General features: G+C 41.0%; 1 protein-coding gene across 12 annotated transcripts in view; it reads left to right on the top strand.

Annotated features, from left to right (window-relative positions):
* The window catches only part of NEDD4L (NEDD4 like E3 ubiquitin protein ligase), a 635056-nt gene that overhangs the window by 563162 nt on the left and 44281 nt on the right, over positions 1 to 27613 (top strand). For 6 of the 12 annotated variants that reach the window (XM_089683436.1, XM_089683440.1, XM_089683428.1 and 3 more), the window contains 8 exons: positions 3522 to 3653; positions 4936 to 5055; positions 8895 to 9092; positions 15632 to 15709; positions 18978 to 19032; positions 19118 to 19174; positions 24898 to 24956; positions 26854 to 26919. In XM_089683436.1, coding sequence (XP_089539562.1) covers positions 3522 to 3653; positions 4936 to 5055; positions 8895 to 9092; positions 15632 to 15709; positions 18978 to 19032; positions 19118 to 19174; positions 24898 to 24956; positions 26854 to 26919 — 765 coding nt within the window. The remainder of the gene's footprint in view (positions 1 to 3521; positions 3654 to 4935; positions 5056 to 8894; positions 9093 to 15631; positions 15710 to 18977; positions 19033 to 19117; positions 19175 to 24897; positions 24957 to 26853; positions 26920 to 27613) is intronic. The other 6 variants (XM_089683437.1, XM_089683438.1, XM_089683433.1 and 3 more) reach the window with 3 other exon arrangements.

Here is a 27613-nt window from a genome sequence, read left to right as displayed (position 1 = left end):
AAACTGACTGCTGGAAAACGTAGGTTAATAAACGTCTGTTTATGAGCGTTTGCGTTTAGAAGCGTTTTTTAAAGATAACCTCAGGAGCCCTTCCAAAATGCCCAGAATGCACTGAAAAACAGTTAAAAAAGAACTATTTCAGACATTTTGAGAGAAATAGAGAGAGCAGAAGCAGAGAGAGCAGTATGTGTTTAGATTTGCTGTCTTTTTTTTTTGTGGTGTTTGGATGTGTTCCGGCTCATTTCTGTGCAGAAATTATTGCAGCAATGTCTAACATATTTTCTTTCATGCAAACCTCAAAGTATGGTGTACCAGGTCCATTTGAGTACCCGGAAAGCGCTTTGCATGCATTTTTTATGATGATAAAAGGCTCTGGACAGCATCTGGAAATGGAAGAATTAAAAAAAAAATTTCCAAACGCTTATAAACGCGGTTAGCTGCGTTTACAAGCGGTTGGCATTTGAAACGCTGATCAAATCTACTCCTGAACGCAAGTTTGGTACGTTAAAAAAAGACGACTGTAAACGACGATGTGTACATGGACACACATGAAAACATTAGGGAGAGTTCAGGGGCTGCTGAAAAAAATGCATAAAAGCTCCTAAACATGAGTTTATCAGCTGCAGTGTAGATGGAGCCTAAAACCTTCACTTCTAAAGGAAGTAATACATTGGGGCTGATTTAAAGGAAATCATACTGTGCACTTTGCAAGTGCAGTTGCTCCAGAGCTTAGTAAATGAGGGGGAGCTCTGCTGACTTCCACCATCCAATCGTGCAAGCAAAATGCTGTTTTTTGTATTTCCTTTCACTTGATTGGATATTCTTTGCAAAGTGAAGCTTTACCTCATTTACTAAGCTTTGGAGCATATGCACCTGCAAAGTGCACAGTATGATTGCCTTTAGTAAATCATTCCCACTGTCTACCTTCCCTTGTATCTTCCTCTGCTTTATTATGTCAGTTACAATGCAACAGGTGCGTGTTTGTGAAATGGCATTGGCCCACACATTTCTGCCTTGGCAATACACATGGTAAAGCCCATTCCTAACTCTAGTAGATTGGCATCTTACTGCACAAGCTGACACTCTTTTCCAATCTACTTATAAGAAGGGAAGTTCTTTGAAACTCTTGGTGACAATACCTTTGTTATGTTTGTAATGTTCATGTCTGTGTTCATATGTACAGATAGAAGTGTGTCTCTTCTAAAATATTTGGTGGGGACATGTGGGAAATCTTGAGCCTTTTTAAAAATGTTATTTATTTATACAGTATATTTTTTTAGATTTATGTTCAGGTGACCTTTACCATGTAAATTATCTTGTTAAAATGATTGATATCAATTAAAAAGTTTGTTCATGTTTGTTTGTGTTAAGTGATATGTATTCATGGCGGTGGTATCTAGTATGCATGGTCTGTGTCCTGCTTGCTAATGTAGTGTAGTGATTGTACTTTACGCTCTTGCAAGTCTTTAGTCTGCTTAGACTGGTTGCAAACTGTGCAATATGTTACCCAGGAGACCCTTATCTCTGCAGTGCTTTAGCACTTGTCTGGCATACAGACAGCCACTAGAGATAATCTGTGTATTATAAACCACGAAGTATGGAAAAACGAATTGCTCTACATTATGTATTTGGAAGTCATAATATGTGACCTGCAAAGGAACTTATAGCAATAACACAATATATGTACTTGCTGAAAATTCACTAAGACATACAGTACCATGTTATCTCGTCAGTTTTCTTACACAATTTATTACTGAATTTCGAATTACTTTTTTTTAATATGTTTTTGGAAATTGTTGAATGCATCTGGCCATCAAACATGAAGGAGCTTGTTGGGCATCCTATCCTAAAACCATGCACATTAATATGGAATTTTCTTCCCTTTGAGGGTATAGCAGCCCCCACTCTCCTGGGAAGGCTTTGCACAAGATTTTGGAGGGTATCAGTGGGAATTTGTGCGCATCCAACCAAAAAATATTTGAGAAGTGAGATATTAATTTTGGATGAGAAGACCTGGCTTGCAATCAGCATTCCAATTCCCCATGAAGCTGTTCGGTAGGGTTGAGGTCAGAGCTTTGTGCAGGTGTTCTCTGAATAGCACCTGTACCAAGTGGGCAACCTCCTGTGTTCAAAGAGCAGTAGGGCAGCTGCTTGGTGTGAGACCCAAGAGCTAGGATTTCCAGCTTCCACAGGATCCTACAGGTATGGCACAAACATACTTTACAATGTCAAAGCCTAAAGCGGTAGTAAACTGCAAAAAATAAAACAAAAATCTTCTCCCTGCAAGTTAAGAGCACAGTGTGCTAGTTTGCATCACATACTAGTACATTATGAAAGACTTACCTGAAAACGAAAGCCCTCCAACGGAGCTCTGTCACAGCTCTCAGGGCTTCCATCTTCACTGGGGATTCCTTCCAGGTTTGTGTACTGTGGCCGTTTGACTGGCCGAGTCGCAATGACGTCACTGCAGCCCATGTTGCTGTCCATTGAGGGCGCAGTTCCCCAGTTTAGGAGATATTTACTGTAACTACAGGTAAGCCTTATTATAAGCCTGTAGGTGTAAATAAACAAACGGGACTTTACTAACACTTTAACTGAACAGAGCTGCATCAGGTTTTGCACTTTCCAGTTTTAGTAAATCAACTCAATAGACTCCAGTTTTAGTAAATCAACTCCATAGACTCACATTGTACATCATGTTGTCCTGGACTATACATGTACAACAAAAGTCCAACATTTAATTTAAAACGGAACTATCCATATAGAAACTGTGTGTAGAACAGTCTGCGTTTAATGCATTTCATGGAGCAGTGTCCAGGTCTACAGGAGTAGTGACTTCATTGATCTAACTGCTGAAAATGCATGAATAACACAATAAACATTTATTTACATACATGTTCAGTTTATATAATTTAAATAGGTGAGCCCAAATACATTTTGTATACGTTTATGTATTATTTATTACAGGTACTTATGTAGTGCTGTCAATTTACGCAGCGCTTTACATATATATTGTACATTCACATCAGTCCTCAACCCCCAAGGAGTGTACAATCTAAGGTCCCTATTTTACAGGAGCTTTAGTGTCTTGGGGCGCCATTCCAAAATGATTGGCAACGCAGCACGTAATGTGAGTTACCACAATTGCAAAAGTGTGATTCAGCCTTTAATTTGACATGAACCTATACTGCTGATCGTAGGTAAACAATAGCTAATCATTGACTAATCCTCTCCATTTAATCAAGATTGGGCAGCTGTAATGATATCTGAGACCTCAGCAAGACCCCCTTGGATGACAGAGCTAAATGAAGAAGTGGCTGTTGTCTAGTAGTCTGTTGTCTTTCTGATATGAGCCTCTTCAGAGGGTGCAAGCTGTATGTATAACAATGCTGAGGTCCCATGTAAAAAAAGAAAAAAAATATATCTAAAATATTTGGACAAATTAGATTAAGATGATCTGTTATTCCTGGCCTTGTTTGTGAAATATGGTAGAATGACAATAGTTTCTTGCATACAAACAGCCATCGGTGGCCTATGTACATACCACCCCCGGGTTACCGTCAGGCTGGGAAGAAAGGAAAGACGCTAAAGGACGCACTTATTACGTTAATCATAACAATCGCACCACAACATGGACCCGTCCCATCATGCAGGTATGAAGATCTTGTTCCCAGCATACTCTATATTTCATAATTTAGCTGGACTGAGTTGGAAACCGTAAAGGCCAACTCCATCCGAAAATAATTCATTTTTAATGGGCACTGGTGCTTTAAATCGGCAGCCTGCGTATTATCTCAGAGACTCTTTACTGCAATATTGCCATGCCAGTTTGTGCCCCTTCCAGTAGCCATAATATATTGATGTGCCAACTGCCTCATATCCCTGGGTGGGGAATAGAGTGCATGTTCTGCTAGCACAAAGAATACTCCACCATGCACATCCTTCAACATAAAAATTTGTGGAGGTAGCCTATTATCGGTAGAGGCAGTATGTAAGAGACACAGCCTTCATTCTGCTTCACTGATGTGCTAATGAATTATTGTTTTAATGTTCACATTTACCTCCAATAACTGACTAGGAACCCCTGTAGATGAAGTTATGCTTGTCTCCAAAGCCTCACTGTACTCTGCCAGTGTGAAGTTCCTCCAGCAACCTCCTCCCCTTACCGCTTCTGCCAGCTGGGCTGAAATTTAACATTGGCGTCAGGAGCTGATGCACAGCTCAGGCTAGCAGCTGGAAAAGATGGAATGGTTATTGATGGAGGAACAACACAGAGGTGGGTAAAGCACAGTGGTAGGTAGACGTTTACCTATACTATGAATTTGTCTAATTACCATCCAGCCAAAACGAAAGAGTTACTCGTCTGTGGATTCCTCCTTTAAAGTAAACCAGTAACACTATACAGAGAAGCACAATACATCACTTAGGTTTAGTTGGCAAGATCTCCTGAAGCTCCCTTAGTCTGTGCATGTGTGCTGCTGTTGTCATCTCCTACACTTCTGTGTTAGAGGCTTCCTCTGTTTGACCGTCTACAACTGCTGCCTTCTCCTGGTCCTACGGTCATGGTGCCTGCCTTAGAAAGTCTTAATGATTGCTTACAAGTGATGACATGAGGGCTACAAGGAAAGGAGCAGTTGTGTGCATTCAGGAAAAGGACTCCAACTCCATTCCCGAAAGTGATGGAGATGGCACAAAGAAAACAAAGACTCCTGTTGCGTAATGGAAGAACAAATTTGCAGCGCTAAGGGAGATTTTTTATTTTAGATATTTGATTCCATTTAAGTGATGTGTTGTGCTCCCTTAAATTTTTTGGTAATTAGGTAAAATTAGCCCTCATTCTATTATTACCGTTTAGACTATTGCGTGCTTCAGCTGTTTTGTTAGTTGTAAGTAGGATGTCTTTAGGTTGCTAACTATGTTTTGCCTCTAAACTAGCATGCCGAAGATGGTGCGGTGGGATCCAACTCAAGCAGTAGCAATCATCTGAGCGAGCCTCAGATTAGGCGACCTCGTAGCCTCAGTTCCCCCACAGTCACTTTGTCCGCACCACTGGAGGTGAGAGTGCTCTGCCTCTTTTAACTCAGACTGCTGCTTCTTCTTCTACTTCTTGTTTGCCAAGCCACCTCAGTCTTTACATTCATCGCCTAATCTTCTCAGCGGCTGTGGATATCTAAAGCATCTTTTCTTTTCACTGTTCATTCTTCAAAATGCTAAACTCTACTTCCATCTGGTCTTGTTCATCAATGCTTCGAAGCTTGTAAAACTTCTTGAGTATATTCTTCCCTTTTCTTCTTGGTTTCTTTCAGTGTTTATACTCTTATGGTTTTTTTTCTGCTAGATGTATGTCTTTTTATGCATGTATAATGTGGGGTGGTGCTTATTGGTGTAGTTGTTATATTTATTTATTGGTCTGACGCAGGTTGGCTTCGTAGTTTCATATGTACGTATGTGTAAAGCAATGAATCTTTGTACTATATGCCTATGGCCAACTAATGGACATTCAAATATGTACATAGTCTAAACAAGCAGTCAATAAGCTTTAAAACAAACCCACAATAACCTCTGTAGCTGCAGACACTGTGGAGCAATTGACCGTCAAATTCACACAAAAAGCACTGAAGTCCTTTACGCCTAGGTTTTAGCAGTCTGCTCTCCCCCTTTTCCTATGTACCTGCCCTCTATTTACATTAGAGTTTAAAAGGGTTGCACAAAGTCATGTCAGTGGTGGGAGGGGAGCTGAGCTGCTGAACCATGGATAGGGAGCAAGGGGAACTGAGATCATGAATCTCTGCTTGGAACGTAGAGCAAGTGGTGCTGAGTTTTTGGATCACTGCTAGAGGAGGGAAGCAGGGGAAGCTGAGCTGCTGAAGGTAAAGGGGCTTCTGCTATTTTAGGATGAATTGCTTCTTAGTACCTGAAGTTACACAGGTTTGTGATAGCATCCTTACAGTTTCTTATGAAAATGTAAATATGGTAATGTCCATAGCCTGGCCACAATTCTACTTTAAATAAAATTTCCTTTCTTTTCTGTGCCCTTCTTCTAATGTACGAATGGTAGTCAGTCAGCTCCTTTGATGTTAGCATGTCATGTTCCTGCTGATGGCATCACATTATGACATTAGGCCACACTTCAGGGTTCTAGTGCATTAAAGTAGACGTCACCAAAAACTTATTTTATTTTTATTTTTGGATAGAGTAGTGACTAGAATTTTCTGTTTGGTGACTGGTGCCACCTTGGACAGAAATAGTGGAAAAATTCAAAATGCCCGCAATAGAGCGGCCTGTTGCTTTCTTTCGCCTGGGGTCACGGGTGGTATCAATCACCAATGGGGGTTCCAACAATCATGAACAAAGTATATGGCAATGAAGAGGCTTCAGGAGATCAGCAATGCTGAAAAAGAAAAAAAGGAAATTCTTTGACACATTCAGTTAGGGTTTACAGTGACCTTTTAAAAGAAAAGTTATGGGTTGACTGCTACTTTATTGATGAATGAACGGTGATACAGAACCATGTGGTAACATGGAATTTATATTGCAGCAAAATAAATACATTAAAATTATTAGTATATGCTTCTTAGAAATAATAGAAAAAAATAATCTGTCAATTCGTATTTTAGGATCTTGTACAGTATTTTTTTTTTTTTTTTTCGAGAGTGGAGGAGGGCTTTTATTCCTTTAAATTTCTGAGTGAAAATATTCTTGCTATTCTTTGCCATTGTGAATTTTTGACTGTGAATAAGTACCGATAATTACAGATTGTGTTTCTATTGTGCAATAGCATTTGAACTCCCAGTATGAGATTGCAGTAAAAAAAATGTAACCTGAATGTTCTATGCATTATTTTACAAGCTTTCATTGGAATTGCACTGCAGACCAGCTTAACAAATAGTAATAATAGTAGATCAATGTGCCGACATTTTCATCTAAAATTAAACCCTTAATTTTTATTTCAGACTTGAGCAAGCTAAATTTAACATTAAAGTTACCTTTTCTGATTCCTATTTTCTTTTCCCATATAGGTACAGTATATATTAGTTGTCAGGGTTGTCAGAGCTCCTCCCAGACATATAAATAATTTGGGGGCATGTCATAGATAGGGCTTTCCAGTTTACAGGAAAGTAAGATTTAAATTTAATTTACCTTCTGTGGAGCTTCTGTTTTAAACTGCAGCAAGGATAGAAGAAAGTGGTGTCCTTTGCAACCGATCAGATTTCTTGTCTTTTAGCCAATGAAGTCTAGAGAATGTAAGCTGACATCTTATTGGTATGAGTATCTGTTTTGGAAAATGTACAGTATGTGTACTTGCACTTGTCTTTAAATAATTTTCCTTGTGTCTTGGAAGGACCCTGCATCCTAGGCCCAGATTTCAATTTGAGAACTCTGTTGCTTTGAGGTTGAGCCTCCTTTTCGGAACGTCCTGGTGCCAGTCATTCTATTGTCAAATTCCAGACAATTTACTAGCTACCGATGGTCTGGCACTGGATTTGCTGAATGAAAGAGTGAGCCTTAAGCTGGCCATGCACTAGTAGAATTTTGTTTGAAATTTTTCTTTTTAAGAACGTTTATTCAATTTTCTAATTATTCGTAGGGTTGAAATTCAATTTCGATGATAGTGGTGAGAAAATTTGAAGGAGCAGTATGTTAAATTTTCCTCATGTAAACACATTTTTTAACAATGAATGTGGTTCTGTGCCAGGAAATCACATTTATTCCATAACTGAATGTTAAAAGCAAGTGCAATTTTGAAGTACTTTCGAACAACATCTAATTTACTAGGAATTTTCATATGAACATTTGTTGAATATCTACTAATGTATGGCCAGGTTTAGTTCTAGAAGTGGCCGTGCCATAATCTTAAATTGGAAAAAGCCAAGGCCCTAATTGAGCTTTGAGTCTGGAATTCAAGTTTCTTCCCAGCTACAAAGCAAATATATTTTATGGAAATAAATGTCAATTAAAAAAACTGTTCCCTGCAAAACAAGACTTTCCTTGGGCAAAGGAAGACACTTCACTCTTACTTCTCTGGTGGTTAGAAAGTCTTCTCTTTGCTCTGTTGAAGAGCTACAGCCTTTTCAGAATCTTCACATTTGACACCTTATTAGGTATGTTGGATGCCGGGTCACTGGCTGTGCACAGCGACTCCTTCTGCCAGCTCCTTCATCACTACCGTGTGCAGCACATGGCAGGGGGATGCAGACCTCCCAAAGTGTCTCATTATGGCATAAGCAGCTGTTCAATAGAAACATGTGAAGGCTTGCTGTTTGCCAGAGAGGTAAGTATGAAGAGTCTTCTTTTGCCTGAAGAGTCACTTTAAAGGCAAGCACAGTTACTTGATACCTTCGCTTTACTAGATATGTTAAATTTCAGACTTGGATGGGCATTACTGGCATAAGGGAGAATACGGTAGCTGCCATTGCAACAAAGGCATGTTTGTTCCAGTCAAGCACCTAACATTTTCAAGAGAAGGCCATGGCAGCTACCATAGCTCTCTCGTGGTTGGTTTCATTTAATATGTCTATTCCATAACTTTTATTTTGATCCAGAACTTATATTTCTATGTTTTCTTATGGACATACACTTCAAACCATACTGCTGTGTTTGGTCCATGTTATTAAGCATTGTTGTCACATCCTAAACAAGCACAGCGATCTGGAGAATGGGCTTGTAGCATCGAAGAAAAAAAAAAAATAACACATTAGGATTAAAGGCTGGCATGTGTAACAGCTTGAGCTGCAGCTAATTAATACATGGAAAACTTTAGTAGTGCAGATTAGCGAGGCTGTTCCTGTATTTTAATGAACTGTGCGGATGTTCAGCCTGTGTTTTGCATGACTCTCTCACAGTACTAATTGATATTAATACCTGTTACGTCTGCATTGTGTTTGACCGTGCAGGGTGCTAAAGACTTCCCCGTGCGCAGAGCTGTGAAGGATACATTGTCCAACCCTCAGTCTCCACAACCATCTCCTTATAACTCTCCTAAACCACAACACAAAGGGGCGCAGAGCTTCTTGCCGCCAGGCTGGGAGATGAGAATAGCGCCAAATGGCAGGCCTTTCTTTATTGACCATAATACCAAAACTACCACTTGGGTAAGCAATGCTGTACTTTATGTAAGGTCATCAGCTAATAATAATGACTTGTTCAATGTATAACTACTTGTATTGCACTGTGCTTCTTATCGGGCTTTATGGAAAGATCAGCTAGACCACAGCCTTCAAATACAACTCCTGCCAGAACAATTTTTTATGTTTTTCATAGAGTAAGACAGGTTTAGAGCCTTTGTCAGGGCTTCATTATTGGCTGTTTTGGGGAGATTTCCCATCACTTCCTGTCTTGTGATGGTGGGGACAGGAGGAGGAAATCCGTCCACTAGAAGAAATCTCTCCAGATGGCAATAAAAACTTATTTTAGTAGTATATCAGGCTGGAATTATATAAAGATAAGATTAAGAACATGACCAACATCAAGGACATGACTTCAGACTAGCAGGAAGAAAGTTGCTGTTTGTCAGTTAAGAGCTGAGGGGTGTTTGGACTGTGACCTGAACCCAAATGTGCAAGACCACCAGGAGCAGTCACCTGTATGGGACAAACATCTGCAGCTGGGGCATTCCCCGCAGCCACACATATACAGTGAGGAACAGAAGTATTTGAACACCTTGCGATTTTGCAAGTTCTCCCACTTAGAAATCATGGAGGGGTCTGAAATTCACATTGTAGGTGCATTCCCACTCTGAGAGACAGAATTAAAAAAACAATTTCAGGAAATCACATTGTATTATTTTTAAAGAATGTATTTGTCTTGCACTGCTGAACATAAGTATTTGAACACCTGAGAAAATCAGTGTTAATATTTGGTACAGAAGCCTTTGTTTGCAATTACAGAGGTCAAACGTTTCCTGTAGTTCTTGACCAGGTTTGCACACACTGCAACAGGGATTTTGGCCCACTCCTCCACACAGATCTCCTCTAGATCTGTCAGGTTTCGGGGCTGTCGCTGAGCAACACGGAGTTTCAGCTCCCTCCAAAGATGTTCTATTGGATTTAGGTCTGGAGACTGGCTAGGCCACTCCAGAACCTTGATATGCTTCTTACGGAGCCACTCCTTGGTTATCCTGGCTGTGTGCTTCGGGTCTTTGTTATGTTGGAAGACCCAACCACGACCCATCTTCAATGCTCTGACTGGGGGAAGGAGGTTGTTGCTCAAAATCTCACAATAAATTGTCCCATTCATCCTCTCCTTAATAAAGTGCAGTCGTCCTGTCACCTTCGCAGAAAAGCACCCCCAAAGCATGATGTTACCACCCCCATGCTTCACAGTAGGGATGGTGTTCTTGGGATGCAACTCATCCTTCTTTTTTCTCCAAACACGACGAGTGAAGTTTAGACCAAAAGGTTCTACTTTGGTCTCATCTGACCACATGACTTTCTCCCATGCCTGCTCTGGATCATCCAGATGGTCATTGGCAAACTTCAGATGGGCCTGAACATGTAATGACTTGAGCAGGGGAACCTTCCGTGAAATGCATGATTTGAAACCATGACGGTGTAGTGTTCTACCAACAGTGACCTTTAAAACTGTGGTCCCAGCTCTTTTCATGTCCTTGACCAGCTCCTCCCTTGTAGTTCTGGGCTGATTCCTCACCTTTCTTATCAGTGATACCCCACGAGGTGAGATCTTGCATGGAGCCCCAGTCCGAGGGAGACTGACAGTCGTCTTTAGCCTCTTCCATTTTCTAACAATTTCTCCAACAGTTGATCTATTTTCACCAAGCTGCTTGGCAATTGCCCCGTAGCCCTTTCCAGCCTTGTGGAGGTCCACAATTTTGTGTCTGGTGTCTTTTGACAGCTCTTTGGTCTTGCCCATGGTAGTAGTTGGCGTCTGACTGACTGTGGGGTGGACAGGTGTCTTTAAAGAGCTCAGACAAGTGCTACTAAGTTAGATTAATGAGTGGAGTAGAGGTGGACTTTTTAAAGGCACAGTAACAGGTCTTTGAGAGCCAGAATTCTTGCTGTTTCTTAGGTGTCCAAATATTTACGTTCATCAGTGCAAGACAAATAAATTCTTTAAAAATCATACAATGTGATTTCCTGATTTTTTTTTTTTAAATTCTGTCTCTCAGAGTGCGAATGCACCTACAATGTGAATTTCAGACCTCTCCATGATTTCTAAGTGGGAGAACTTGCAAAATCGCAAGTTTTTGAATCGGGTGTTAAAATACTTCTGTTCCTCACTGTACATGCCCCTTCCATACGTACAGCTGCAGGGTGTAGATTGCGCCAGTCACAGATGATTGAGCTATACAGGTGTCAGCTTCCTGGAAGGCTCACACACATGGGTTTGGACCCTAGTACGAACACGCCTGAACTCACCACTACTGTCTGTGTCCCCACTGTGAAGATTTCCCTCCACTTACTGTCTGAACAGTATGTGCCAAGAAATCACTCCTGATGGGAAAAAAGAGAAAAAAACATTTCTAGTAGGGTTACAAAGGGTTAGAATGACAGCTGTACCCTAATTTTTTCTCAGCTGTCACATGGACAGTCATGTCACAGAAGGAAACCCTACACAAATGTACTTCTTCCCCACTTTACTCAAAACTCAAAGAATATAGAATGGAGTTAGGGTTTAAGATAAGGCTAAATACATGTAGTAATAATAATAGTAATAATACTACAGTAGGCCTACATGACACAGTGACCTCTGCTGACTTAATGAAATCGGTTTTTTTTTTTCCTTGGAAAAGATTTTGGTTTTCATTGGGTTGTTCCATAATCTTTGTGTCCATTTTTATAATAATTTTTGTTGTCATTTTGGCATATATTGCTGTATACATGCATATAGACATTGTTCTCTTTCTTTGCTAACTTTTCAGCTTTCGTGGTATGAAATTTCTATTTTCTAATTTTTTAAAAAATTCTTCACAGGATGATAAAGTTACAGTAGGTCAAATGGAAAAAAAGGGTGCTGACTGTTTAAAAAATGGTTTTTGTTAAGCCACTTGCCAAGTTCATTTTAATATATCCTCTGGGGTGTTTGTTATGGGGCCTGTTGGATATTGGCCACAGTCAGGAAGACTGTAGATTGGCAGAGCTATCTAAGAACAAAGGGCAATGAAGAACTCACCCACCACTGAGCCTTCCACAGTGCTCCCAGATGTTGCAGATGCTACGCTTGCAGTGATTGGTTAATTGGAGAATTGCAGATTCTCCAAAAATTGCTACATATGTATTTTTCAGGCTTAAAAATGTGCATTATTGCTATTCTCTAAATAACCCTAATGGTCTTTTTTTTTTTAAGAAGCAATAATAAAATCTGTTGTAATGCTTTCTGCTATTGCCCTTCATATGGCTTCCTTCAGATTCCTATTGATGGCTGTTGAATTAGAAAGACCTTTATCAGCTTATTTAGGTGTCCGTTTATGACGCAGAGAATAGCTGCGATCTCTGGTCAATCACAGTTTATGACACTCAGGAGATCATGTCAGCCCTTCGCTGGAGATCTGTGTTCTCCCTCCAGATTCTCCAGCCCAGAGCTGGAGAATCAGAGGGACCGCAAACTAAGCAGAGATAATTTACCTCTGCTTAGTAAACTGATTTTTTATTGTAATCTCGTGAGATTATAGTAAAATGAGCCGTTTTTCAGAGTTTGTAGACCGTTCTCCAGCGTTTGGAGACCGTTCTCCCTTCGTTCGGAGAACTGCTTCATAAACTGCATTCACAGGAGAACTGTGTTCTCCGAGAATGCCGGAGAACTGAGCAGCGATCTATTACCACTGGTCCATAAATGGACACTTTAATAAGCACCCAACCAATGTTCCAAGAAGACCAGAAATTTGTGGTTTCTTCGAAGGTGCATAGGTCACTGCAAAATACCATTTTATTTTGATCTACTGTGATCTCAATATATAATTGGTGCAGTTACAATTGTCTGTGGATACAGTTTCATTGCTTACGGGATGCTTGTTAGATGCATCCTGTAAGCAATGAAACATACAATGTGTATAAGCATTCAAAATGATGAGCTGCATATGGCATCTACTCCTTAGAATGGCAGGAAGTGGTGGGGATGAACACTGGTAAAAATAGAAAAATGAAGGGGCTTATAAAGTAACTCGTATCGCTAAACGTACATTATCTGCCCAGTAACCAAAACACCATGCAGCAAAAAAGGGAGCGTGAAAAGAGATTCACAGAAAAGTGGTTACATTATGGACAGAATGCGATGCTCAAAAGTAATTTAAAAAAATGATGCTTTGTTACACAATTGGACATATAAGGTAAATACCTCAGTTCGCCATCACCTCAGTATGAGATAATATATCAAAATTGACCTAAAATCACTTAAATCCAGACGGCATGACCGGTCAAAGTAATGGAGTGCTGCAGATATAGTGACGATGTGTCTAATACAAATGCAGCACTGATACAATGGTTACACCACCAAGCAGGGGGTGTTTCAAAAAAATTGTACCAAATGGCATAGCAAACAATGCAGTATATGGCTGATCATATGTACCAGGTTGCGGATACAGTAGTCCAATAAACCTTTGCAGGTGTATATAGACAGTAGAAAAATATGAATATAGAGAAAATCTGCCTCCACAAGATAGTAGTTACGGTAGGTGAATATAGCAAGAGTAGGTGGTGGGATATCAAACAGCAGCAGTCATGTCTATGATACTGGATAAAATGAACTTGATAGCCATAGTTCTGTCACTGGATGACTTCCATACTATTGTAGAAATGGCAGGGCCCTGCCAGAAGGGGGTTCTTCACCGCAACATGCGGGCTGCACACCTCCTTAATGATAATGTTGTAGAGTGAAATACAGGATCATCCGTGCCTTGTAATAAACATAGGGTGCGATGCACCTTCAGATGATTTGACATGATGTCCCCATCCACCCGTGCCTTAGGTGATACTCTTACAGAATTTCCTTCATAGTGATAACTGCCCATGGTCCCGGAGGCAGCCGCCACCATCGGAACTACAAGTAAACGGGCTCCGCTCCCATCCTGGTACTTGTGCAGCCTTGCATCGCTTGTGGCTAGCGTGTATTGCCGCTTCCCCTGGAGGACTGCGTGTGTGGCTCCAATGCGTCCGAATGGAAGTGACGTATCTGACGTATGACGTCATCACAATTCGCCGACGGGCGTATCTCACTCAGCTTCGTCAGGGTCCTGACGAAGCTGAGTGAGATACGCCCATGGGGATGAACACACCTGCAGCATGCCTCCAAATGACAGACCCAACCCTGGGTTGTTGATGTAGGAAAACATCCTGTATTCATATAAAAAGCCCTTCAAAATTAGACAGATTTTTTTAAAGGAAACCAGGCATGAGACAAAAATCAGATTGTCCATTGATTGCCATAGTTTCCTGGCTTTTCATGATTGCCCTCTTGCTTGAATACGCTTTATCAATGATGTAAAACAAGTATGAAGATGACATCTGACTTTTCACTGATGCTTCAGATCTACATAATCTTTAACTTTAGACTAGGGAGGGATTGGAACCTCTTTTAAATATTTGTGCTGCTTCTATTGGAAAGTATTTTCATAGTGAGCTGAAATCCAAAACTTTTTAGTTGTCATGGGGGCAGGAATAGAGGGGATATCCTCCACTGATAACAGCGGTCCAAGATGGGATTTCCCCTCACTTTGGGGAGACATCCACTCACTTCTATCAATTAGTGATGTGCCCAGGCATGTTCGGACCAGGATTTGAACCCATGTGTGTAAGTCGTTCAGTGTAAGTCCTGCAACAAGGGGCTTGAATACATGTGGCTGAGGTGGGGAATGCCCCAGCTGCAGATAATTGGCATTCAGCTTTCTGACATGCTTGCATACATGATTCTAGTCCCAACATATCCAAGCTCATCATTGTCTTTGGGACAGTAAGGCTATGTTCACACTAGCCTTGTTTTCAAGCGGCAGAAAGGCATTTGGGAATCGTTTTTACCGCTTCCCAAACGCCTCGGACAATTCTGCCCATTGCAGCACATGGTGCTGTTCTAACGGGAGCGTTAGCGTCGCATCGCGGTGCGGCAAAACGGATGCCTCTGGTTGAGTCAGGAGGCTTTGAAGCCTCCTATTCTAGTTCTATGGTGCCGCTCCGCAAACGCCCGGCCGGCGTTTGTGGTGCGGTTGCGACGCGGTTGCGGGGCGTTTGTGGAGCGGTAACACTATCCAAACTTCATTATAGGCATTTGTGGGGCATTTTAACGATCGGCACACGCCTAGCAACCGCCGCTGAACTGTGCATGCGGTGTTTGCGGAGCGTTTGCCAAGCGTTAAAAAACACTCTGCAAATGCCGGACCAACGCTTGCCAAACGCTATAGGGGCGTTTGGCAAGAGCTGGTAAAACAGTCAAGTGTGAACAATCCCTAAGTGATGGGAAATCTAACTGATTGGTACACAGACAGCAATACAACTCTTATAGAGCGTCTCCTCTTCCAATCTTCCAAGCTGTAAAGAGTGTTTTAGTTGGATCCTTAGAGATCTATAAGGATCTGTTTTAGACAAAATAATACATTGGAGAAAGGCTTGTGTTTTCAACAAAGTTCCTTCTGTATGAATGTTTACAAAAAAAAAAAAATCACTAATTGAACCATTTCATTTCACAGGAGGACCCGAGGTTAAAATTTCCAGTTCACATGCGAACAAAAGCTTCATTAAATCCAAACGATTTGGGTCCTCTTCCAGTGAGTATCGGTGTGGGCTGAAGGTTTTTGATTAAATTATGTATAACTTGGAACAAACAGAGGAGTTTTTCTCCAGAAAGTTGCAAACAGAACCAGGTGCATTTTTACTGCAAATCAATCTGCCTGCCATGTAACAAAGGATTTGCAGTAGGTTGTATGTATTTGCCATCTCTGGCACTTGCAGTCCTGAATGAAGGAATGCCTCATCACTGAACTACTGCTGTCCAGACAGGTGCTATTGCTTCAAGTGCTTTTTTTTCTATTAGGTCCAATAGTCCCTCTAATAATGACAATCTTTGCTCACCTTTTCCATACTCCAGTGCTGTCGCCTACTTCCTCCAGTCCAGCTGGCATTTCTCTTCAAGGCAGAGCAACACTTTTGTCATTCTGCCCATTTCCTGTGAATCCAGCCTGTCCTTTACATGCCCACTAGATGGTGCGTCATCACACTTGCTGGGCTTACAGTACTCCAGGACTATGTGGTACTTAGTGGATCGTGGGTGAAATATTTTGCAGTCTCCTGTGAAAAAAAAAATAACTGTACATTTTTTTTCCTGAAAAAATATGTTCATTTATTATTATTTTCTTAAATGCCAGTCTTCGGGTGGAAAGGGGGAGGAGGGGGGTGGTGGCAGGATGGGAGGATAGGGAAATCCTGGAATTCTGCTTTAACTGCAGTAGAAAAATATATATATTTATTTTTCTACTGCATATATACACACACACACACACACACACACACATGTATATATATATATATATATATATATATACACACACTGATCAGCCATAACATGACCACCCATATGTTGAGTAGGTCCTCCTTTTGCCACCAAAGCAGCACGGACTCTAAAGTAACATCCACGTGAATAGCAGGACCCAAGATTTCCAAGCATAACATTGCCCAAAGCATTCCACTGCTTTCATCGTCTTGCCTTCTTTTCATATTGCATCCTGGTGCTACCTCTTCCCCAGATAAGCAATTCACCCACACCAAGCCAAACACATGATGGAAAAAAAATGTGATTCATCAGACCAGGCCTCTTTCTTCTACTTCTCTGTGGTCTAGTTCTGATGCTCATGTGCCTGTTGTAGATACTTTTGGCTGTGGGCATGAGTCAGCTTGGGCACCCTGACTGGTCTGCGGCTACGCAGCCCCACAAGCAACAAACTGCAATGCATTGTGTGTTCCGACACTTAAAACCAATTTTAATTTTTCATTTTTTTCAGCAATTCAAACTACAGTAGCTGTTCTATTGGATCAAACTACACAAGCCATCCTTTGCTTCCCATGCACATCAATGAGCCTTGGCTGTCCATGACTTTGTCACTGGTTTTCCTTCCGTGGTGCACTTTGGTAGTCCTGACCACTGCAAACTGGGAACATGAAGACCTTGCTCTGAGTTGCTCTGACCCATTCATCTAACCATTGGCCCTTGTAAAAGTTGCTCAAATCCTTAAGCTTGTCCATTTTTTCTAATTTCACCATCCACTTCAAGGACAACACATTCACTTGCTGCCTAATACATTCCACCCACTTTTAGAGGCTATTGTAATGAGATTATCAATTTTACCTGTCAGTGGTCATAATGGTTTGGCGTGTGTGTGTGCACGTGTGTATTGCCAGGAATATTGGGCCAGCCCTCCAAATCATTGGATTCAGGTGTTCCAATCACCTCCTTGGCCATAGGTGTATAAAATCAAGCACCTAGGCTTAGGCTGGCCATACACTATACAATTTTCTGTCCAATTTCTGCCCAATTTCCTTTAGATTTACCTTCAACTATGTAGAGCAAGAGCCTGCCTAATTAGATACAACTGAAAGTGTTGTTAGGTTTGACCTCCTATTATATGTTTTTTGGTAAATCTAAACCAAAAATCTCAAGAAAATTGTATAATGTATGGCCAGCCTTAGGCTGGCCATACATTATACAATTATCTTCCAATTTTCTGCCCAATTTCCTTTAGATTTACCTTCAACTGTGTAGTGCAAGGGCCTGCCTAATTAGATACAACTGAAAGTGTTGTTTAGGTTTGTCCTCCTATTATATGGTTTTTGGTAAATCTAAACCAAAAATCTCCAGATAATTGTATAATGTATGGCCAGCCTTACAGACTGCTTCTACAAACATTTGTGAAAGAATGGGTCGCTCTCAGGAGCTCAGTGACTCCAAGCGTGGTACCGTGATAGGTTGCCACCTGTGCAATAAATCCATCCGTGACATTTCCTGGCTACTAAATATTCCACGGTCAACTGTTAGTGGTATTATAACAAAGTGGAAGCAACTGGGAACAACAGCAATGACAGAGCGGGGTCAGTGAGCAGAAGTTGGCAACTGTCTGCAGAGTCAAGAGCTAAAGGCCTCCAAACTTCATGTGGTCTTCAGATTAGCCCAACAACAGTACATCGAGAGCTTCATGGAATGGGTTTCCATGGTCAAGCAGCTGCATCCAAGCCTTACATCACCAAGTGCAATGCAAAGCGTGTTTTCTGGAGTGACCAATCACGCTTCTCTGTCTGGCAATCTGATGGACGTGTCTGGGTTTGGCAGATGCCAGGAAAACAGTACTTGCCTGACTGTATTGTTCTAAGTGTAAAGTTTGGTGGAGGGGGGATTATGGTGTGGGGTTGTTTTTCAGGGGTTGGGTTTGGCTCCTTAGTTCCAGTGAAGGGAACTCTTAAGGCGTTAGCATACCGAGACATTTTGGACAATTTCATGCTCCCAACTTTGTGGGAACGGTTTGGGGATGGCGCCTTCCTTTTCCAACATGACTGCCCACCAGTGCACAAAGCAAGGTCCATAAAGACATGGATGAGCGAGTTTGGAGTGGAGAAGCTTGACTGGCCTGCACAGAGTCCTGCCCTCAACCGATAAAACACCTTTGGCATGAATTAGAGTGGAGACTGCGAGCCAGGCCTTCTCATCCAACATCAGTGCCTGACCTCACAAATGCGCTTCTGGAAGAATGGCCAAACATTCCCATAGACACCCTCCTAAACCTTGTGGACAGCCTTCCCAGGAGAGTTGAAGCTGTTACAGCTGCAAAAGGTGGGCCAACTCAATATTGAACTCTACGGACTAAGACTGGGATGCCATTAAGTTACTTAAGTCCCAATACTTTTGGCAATATAGTGGTGTGTGTGTGTATGTATATATATATATATATATATATATATATATATATGTATATGAGAGAAAGATCTGTTTTAATTATGTGAGTGAATCTTCGTCTTTCTAAAGAATTGTTGTGACTCCTTATTTTGCAGCCTGGCTGGGAGGAGAGAATACACATAGACGGCAGAACATTCTACATAGACCACAGTAAGTTCACTCCCTCTTACCAGACTTCACCTGTGTTGACAGGTATCAGCGTTATGAAAGTCATGTGATCTTACTTTTTATTCAGGAACTCAAGTGTTGATGTGCACAGACCGTGAAAATGCACAGTCCTTGCCCCCCTACGGTACTGTACATTCTGCACCACAGTGCTTGCGGTTTCCCTTTATTTGTGTCAGTGAAGGATTGTTGAAAGATTAACAACTTTTTGTATTTTTTTTTAATACAGTGTTGGTGGATACTGTATGTTTAGATGACTTGCCTCAGCGATCCTGCCTTGACATCCACCATTGCAAAGGGAAAATAAGTCCAGCAGCATTTTGTTATCAGAAGGCCAAAGCAAATAGTCAGAGCCATCTGGCGTAGTCAATATGGTTCTGTAACTCATACCAACCAATTCGATGTTTGCATTCACTTTTTTAAAAATGTGGGTTTTGTAACAGCAGAACATTGGTTGGTTGTGTTACTTTACCTTAGCACCTCTTTCCATCAACATGCCGATTATTTTTGAGGGTTACTCCACCTTTCTGATAAATTTGTGTTTATTTTAACAAAGTTGCACTCCAGCCCAAATGTTGAGTTTTGAATTTAACTTCAGCATTATAGCTAGATCTGTAGACATCTATGTTCTACATTTGTGTTTTTTTTATCCAGTGAAAAAGTTAAACTGATATACGGTACCCAATCAATTTTCATTGTACTGAAGTCGAGTGACTGAAATCTGTATTGTGATTTGTTGCTGTATATTAGGGGTCTCCAAACTCTCTCAAGAAAGGACCAGCTTACTGTCCTTCAGACTTGAGGGGGGACTGAATTGTGGCCAATGGGGTAGAAAATGTCCCAGCTTTAGTGACAAACAATATCTCAGGCTGTGGGGGTCAGTGGGAGGAATAATAATTGCACCATCCTTGGTGCCGGTGGGAGTTATAGTGCCTAGTGATTGGCGTCATTGGTAGAAATCGTTCCCCACCGTTGGTGTCAGTGGGAAGAACATTGCCCCACCATTGGTGTGAGTGTGAGGAACAGGGCCCCAAAGGCCAGATAACTGCTAGCAAAGGGCCTTATCTGGCCCATGGGCCTGAAGTTTGGGGACCAGTGCTGTATAGCAACGCCTCGTACTAACTTCAGTAATCAATGTTCTTTGAAGGTAAATACTTGTAGGTAAGACACAGACAACAATAATAACCCAGCAAGAGATTCTAACCCTTTCCCCATTCATCAAAGTTTTAATTCAGCTTCATTATAAGAATATCCAGTTTAGCATAAACCTGGGGGTTTGAGAGCTCATTCCTATGATGGTGAGGGTAAGCAAATGTGCAAAATTGCATGTCAAAGTGATCTACAGATCTGGAGATTATAACTATAATGCTGAAGTCCAGAACCCTACGTTTCCTGCTTCATCACTCATCCTCCCTGAACCTTCCTATTGGTTCTTTAACATGTTGTGCAGCCTAACTGGCCAATAGGGAAGTTTAAAAGGTGAGAAAGTAGAGCCTAGCTTAAAAGGTTAGCATATTTACCTATGCAAGTAAAGGATGCCTTTAGATAAAACCTAACTGTGCATCTTTGAGCAAAGTTAAATAATGCCCTTGCTATAGGTGTAGGCCATTTACATACCCTCAGAAGTTTGGCCGAGAGTATCTCAGATGGCATCATCATTTCATACTGCCTTGTTGCTAGGACATTGCTAAGACACACCTAGTTGATTCAGACCCTCTCATATGGTCTCTTTCTTCTGTTGCAGTAGTTCTGAGCTCAGAGATGCTGCAGCAGAGGAAATGGGGGACCCACACCTGTGGAAGGGTTTGAGAGCTCACTTCTATGATGGTGATGCTGTACAGTATGGCCAGGCCAAGGAGTAGGCAGAAGAAATGGTCATCTCGAACTCTTCAGTGGAAGGGGAGGGGGACAAAAAGGGCAGGACCTGCACTCTATACTGTGAATTAGTTCACAGCTCATAAAGAGGAAGGGGGTGCACTTTGGCCTTTCCATATCCCAAAACTGTTTTACAGGCTAGTGTAGTAGGTAATTGGAGCACTGTTAAGAAATCATGCAATCAAGCGTATAAAATACAGACTTGATGCTGATGTTGACCCCAGTGGGATTTAAACCAAGACCCGAGCATTGCATGGCTATAGTGCTGGTTACCTTATGTCGGGGAATGAGTTACTAGTCATATTTCAATTAAAGCATCAATTTGACATAGTAGGGCATGTTTGATGCATCTAGTTGCCACAGAGACCACTCCTTACAGTATCTGTCTACAGAATGCTTGCATCAACCCAACATTCCATTGCATCCATTGTCTCTCAGCACTGAGGATGGGAACCCTTAAGAGTGTATACAGTGATCATTGTTTGTAATAATCAATAATGGCATAGTTATTGATTGGGTTCCCTTGTTGAAAAAAAAAAAAATAATAATAATCATTTGCCAAAAAGGTGGAGTGATCCTTTAATAGCCTAAAGCAAATTATAGTGTAGCAAGGCCTCGGTGGTAAAATTGCTATTCTGACTTAATTTTCTGGTTGTGGCATGTTTTCTTTGTTTCCACACATTAATACACCTCCGGACTGTTTTCTTTATACACCCCGAAGTAACACTTTGTGTGTATGCACAATAGAGTAACCAGTTTAAGTAATGTAATACTCCTGTTTGTGTACATAAATGTTAACAATACAGACAGAGGGCATTTAGGCAGCCTCATGGAATGTTCAGGTCACTAGTGCAGTGATGGCACTCTGAGACTGAAAGTGATGGGTTGTGTTCATAGGAAAGCATGCAACAACAAAAATGCTGCGTTTGTTGGTAAATAACAAAAGAATGGATCAGATATTGCTCATCTCACACAAATTCTGGTACTGTTCTACCTGATGTTTGGGTTTAATTATTGCAAAATTCAATCTTGACTGCAAAGTGCAGTGCCCAATATTTCTGTGGCTTTACATGCAATATTTATGTTGGTGACAGGGTCTCTTTTTAAGGAATTGCAACAGTGGGTCAGGGTGATGGGTAATTGTGGGATGGGTGTATACAGTTATCCAGCAATCCTTGTCTTTTCTTAGTCCAGTGGTTTCCAAACTGCGGCCCATGGGCTGGATGTGGCCCTGTGCTTGCCTTTATCTTGCCCTTGGGGCACTATTCCTCCTATTGACACCAACGATGAGGCACCATTCCTTCCAGTGACACCAAGTTACACACAACTCTTCCTACTGACACCAGCAAGGTAGCGCTATACCTTGCACTGATACCAATTATTGGGCACTATTCCTCCCAATGACCCCAATGACCTGCTGCCATGGGAGGGTTTGTGGACTATTTAAAGAGGAACTCAAGGCTTCCCCCAAAAAATTAAAAGTCAACAGCTACAAATACTGTAGCTGCTGACTTTTAATATAAGGACACCCGGGGTCCAGCAACGTCCTTACCCGGGCTAGTTCTTCACTAGCCCTTGGGTTTGTGGCACTGACATATCAAGTAAGAGAAACCGGAAGTGAAGATATACGGCTCCACAGCCGGTTTCCTACTGCGTATGCGCAAGCCGCAATACGTCTTGTGAATGGCGCCCTAGTTTTCTGGGACCTCTGAAGTGTCCCAAAAGACTTCAGGGGGAAGGAGGGGGCTGTTGAGTACTTGCTTCCTGCCAAATGTGGCAGTGGAGGGTAAAAACAAGCAGGGCTTCCCCTTTTGGATGGAGCTCCACTTTAAGGAACAATCAAGTGCGACAGACTCATAAGTCACTTTGCATCCAAGAACTTCATTGTATTATTGGCTAAAGATTTAATCATATATAATGACTGTTTTAATGGAAAAGTCATATCTTTCAGAAATAAATGTGCAATTTGGTTAATCAAAGATTTTTTAATGGAAAAGAAAAAACTGGTTCCAGTGTAATATTTGGTGGAATTCCACCAACTCTACCTTTTGCTTTTATGCTTATGATTTTTTTATGCCTTATGATCGTTTCTTACTAAAGGATCAATGGCAAATAATAATATATAATATATGTATTGATGCCCTCCTGAGGGCCTCTGTGTTTCTGGATCTCTCTAAGATTAGCACAGCCAGGCAACACACATTTTCCACACTTGCATCCACAGTCAATGAACAGTCCATGCGTTCGGTTTTTGTTATTTTAGTTGGGTATATAACTTGGATCAGGTAATGGAGATTATGAGATACCCAACTTGAATGAATCAATGTAAAGGAACAACTTCTTTCCTATTTACAGAAACAGATCCTGGACTGTTCTTCTCTTTGGAAGCAGTCAGTCTTTACGGACTAGTAGCAACAGCCCCTTCTGGGCTAGGGACATATAGCTCCTCTAAGAGTTAGCTTAGATTTTTGCAAACTAAATGCAGAGATTTCTCTTCTCCCCTGTAGAACTGCTCGTAGCTCCACAGCCTGCAGACACTACCAGCCCTCCTGGCTGCTCGACAAGGATAAAGGGTTAAGCACAGTGCTGTCCTTTGAATGCCTGATACACTTGGATGTATTTCCCTTTGTAAATCCCTGAGTGTGCTGATGTACTCACTCTGTCCTCCTTGCTCCCACTGCTCACAGGCCTTGTTCCTGTTCAGACCATAATGCTGAATGGAACTTCCTGAGCCAGCCAGAGCTCCGCCCAGAATCCAGCCCCCCCCTAGACCCAAGGGACCCCCCCCAGGCCACCAACAGTCTCCTCAGCACTCCATCTTCCACCCGACTCCCCTGCCGGCCTGACTCTCCCATATTTATGGGTTGGCCTCACCACTCTAACAGAGCCTCCAAACCGGGAATTGGTTAGACTTGCATAAACGTGCAGATTAAGTCTTCACCCCTTCTGTCCACCGGCTTCTGGAAGCTTCCATGGTCATCCAGAACCAGGTTGAGGCGATAGAGTCTCAACCTGTTAAGCCATCCAGCCTGACTTGCAGTAACACGACCAAATTGCAGACCCACACAGTTACCATAAGACGTACATAATACATTTACCTACACTACCCTAGTAGCACACTAGTGGGTGCTACATATACTTCATCAGTGGTACATAGTTTACATGTATGACTAGCATTACTGGCATTGGCTGCTGCTTAAAAAACCTTAGCCTCATTGTACCTGCAGGCTACATAGTAAAGGTCATAACAGGCTCAGTATAAAAGCAGTGGATAAAACCAAAAGCAGAAATATATCTTATTGAAAATCCGCTGCTTTCTAGGCTAATTATCCCATTGTAATACTCACTGTGCAATTGTTCTGGACTTCCTGCAGGTACCAGTGATGGCACAGGGCTGTTGCTGGGGGAGGAATACCTATGCAGGCTATTACTGCTTGGCTGCCCAGTGTGAGAGTTTAGGTGTGCTATATAATATAAATATATATTTATATATATATATATATATATTTATAGAGTGCCATATAGTGTATATAATATATACATTGGAACATTGCATATTTGTTAATAAAATTGATCAGCATGTTTGATTTATCTAGGTATTCTATTTTTCAGTTTCAAAGGTGAATTTGTAAAAACAATATGTGGAAATCGATATTACTATGATAAATGAGTAATTAAACATCTTTATTATTTTTTAATTAAGCCTTAATATGGCAATATGGTCAAATTCTTTTTTTTTTTTATGTGCTTATTTATTACAATCAAACCTTTATATCTCTTACCTTTCTCCACCGACTGGTAGAGAGGCAAACAGCTGCAATACAGTATGGGCTGATAGCGGCAGTTTACTCAGTTTTGTGCAAACCAAATTTTGGGAGTTTGTTGGAAGAAGTTCGTCCTATCTATTCATCTTTGACTTTTTGCAGTTCCAAAATGTTACCATCTAAAATGCAAAAATGTACCCTTTAATTGCAGATAACAAAATAACCCAGTGGGAAGACCCTCGACTACAGAATCCAGCCATCACCGGACCAGTAAGTTGAAGCAAAACCCAGCTGATTATGTTTATTTAGTGAAATGGATAGAGATGGAGATCTAATGTAACTACAATTGTAAAGGTGTATTAGGGATAATATGTTTGTTGCTTCTATAGATTAATTGTTGCAAACCTGAGGAGGTCATGGATTGTGGACTTTTCAACCATCAAAGCACCTTGTGTTATCTACCTCTACATTTGGTTGACCAGAAAAGCATGTCCTATGTGGCCCTCTGATCTCTGTACTCTATCACCAGGGACCTCCATCCCCCAATTTGGGAGCTAAACCCTACCCACCTGTCATCCCAATATCCAATGAGAGCACGTCAGCAGCCAGTAAGGTAGTGAAATGGTAGGTGTGCGCATAATGCGTACAAGTGGAGGCCCCTGGCATGTATTGTAGTGTTAGAGTGGTACACAGAAGATGGTCTTCTGGCTAACAAAGTTGAGTGCTGTCCATGATATTTTTTTATATATTTGCAATATGTCTTTGAGCCTTAGAAGAAGGGGGCATGCCTCCAAAAGCTTTTACTGAAAATGTAACTTAATGCAAATAAAATAAGTAACATTGGCAGTACTCAACTGTGTTGTTGCAATAGTGCACTTTTATGGCTACAACCACCTTAAGTTGACTAACAAAAGTAATAGTTGGTGTTAGAAGGTTCTGTTAGGCATGATTTATGTTTTCAAAAATGTATCTAGACTGGCAGGTTCTCTCTAAAGAATTTCAGACAAGCCCCAGATTTAGTCAATAATATAAGATCTTGCTGACCCTATCCACTGTTACCTGGGAAAGTGATGAAGGATCTTTCTGTTCAGAGGATTCTGTTTAATAGCAATTATTGATGAGTCATCTATGTATGATGGCAATTGCCTGATACAAGTTTCACCTGATATCTTGTGAATGGATCGACAGAAAATATTAATTTAATTTTTAGTACGGGTATATCATTATGTTATGAGGCAATAGAGTACAACTAATGTAGAATTCAGCTTTCACCTTTAAAAACAAGTCAACAATTAAAGCTTTGGTATTTCCTTTTAAAGACAAAATATAAATTCATAGTTGAGGTCAGATTTACACATTAAGGAAAGCATTGGGGTGAGTCAGTAAGAGTAATTAAACAGACATAAAGTTGCCTAAACATATAGGTGTTTTTTTTTTATAGGTCACATGACCTAAGCATGCCATTAGGTCATGTGACCCTTAGAAGCACCTCAGAATTGTTTAAAGCATATCTACATTTTAGTAGATAGCTTCGCCTAAGACAACAGATCTGATATTTGTTTGTATAGACACTACAGGCAAGTCCCCAGGTTATAAACAAGATAGGTTCTGTAGTTTTGTTCTTAAGTTGAATTTGTACATAAGTTGGAACAGGTACATTTTTTAATGTAACCGCAACCCCCAAATTTTTTTTTATGTTTTGGATAGCATAGGAAAATTTAACTGGCCATGCAGTGATGTGGGATTGCTGACCGGTCCGCTGAACAGTAGGTGGCAGCATGTGGTGAGCAACAAAATGGCCACTTGGTGGTTTCCCGGACCAGCATGCTTTCACGCTGCCTCTGTTTTTCAGAGTCGTATGTAAGTCAGATGTATGTAAGTCGGATGTTTGTAACTCAGGGACAGCCGGTATATGGTATCTCTGGCATACAGTACCCCAACCCTACTGTTCCTAGCAGCTCCCCCCACTGTTTCAGGCAGTGTTCAAGTTTCTTACACTTTTAGAATTTTAGTTTATTTGGAGTTCCAACTAAAAAAAAAAAAAAAATCTAGTGGATGATTTAACATGTCAGAACATAACCAAAGCTGTAACGTAATTTTTGCATGTGTTGACGCTTTATGTAGCAGTATTTGTCTGTTTTAACAGAATCCTTATTTTCTCTTCTAGGCTGTCCCTTACTCCAGAGAATTCAAGCAGAAATATGATTATTTCAGGAAAAAATTGAAGAAACCGGTAAGTATTTTTAATGACATTACAATAGGTTATTGCCATGGTACCCTGGGACTGTTCTTTGCAGAGCAGGGTCAAAGGTCTCAGAGCAACTCCCTTTTCACTGGTAACTTTGTTTTTAGTTACATTTGCTCTTTAAACCTTACTGGATAAAAAGTCGTGTTTGGGCCAGTGTCAAAAGTTTTTTGTTTGCATCAGAACTGCTTCTCTATCTTATGCAAGTCTATAGCAATGCAGCTTGATGTTGGAGGCCAACTACAGGACAAATGCTCTTGCAATGTATTCAGAATGATCTCAAAAGCATATTAAGCTGATGTAAAAATCAGGCAACAATTGTCCTTTGACACAAGCCCAAATCCCTTGGACACAGGCTCTTAGGATAAAAAAAAATATTGCCGTTGCTGTTTTATCATCTGAAAGGTCTCAAGAGATCCGGTCAGCTAGGAATTCTGCTTGGTTGTTGATGATATTCTTCTACATGGATTGCATCTGGTCTCTCCAATAAACAATTGTATCCCTGTAAGAATCCTAGAATATTGCCCCAGAAAATGTTGGAAAATTTGGTCAAAATCTTTGTTCTTAGCACCAAGAACCCATCTCTGGTATTGTTCAGAATGAGAATCCCAGAGCCAAGACTTGATGTTCCGTCACTAATAAAGTGTATCCTATAGTAAGGCATCCCTCTAAGATTTATCCC

This window comes from Staurois parvus, unplaced genomic scaffold (genome assembly GCF_062004578.1).
Source record: "Staurois parvus isolate SC_StPar_1 unplaced genomic scaffold, SC_StPar_1.0 ptg000310l, whole genome shotgun sequence".
Lineage (NCBI taxonomy): Eukaryota > Metazoa > Chordata > Amphibia > Anura > Ranidae > Staurois > Staurois parvus.
This window is presented reverse-complemented; position numbering and strand designations above follow the sequence as displayed.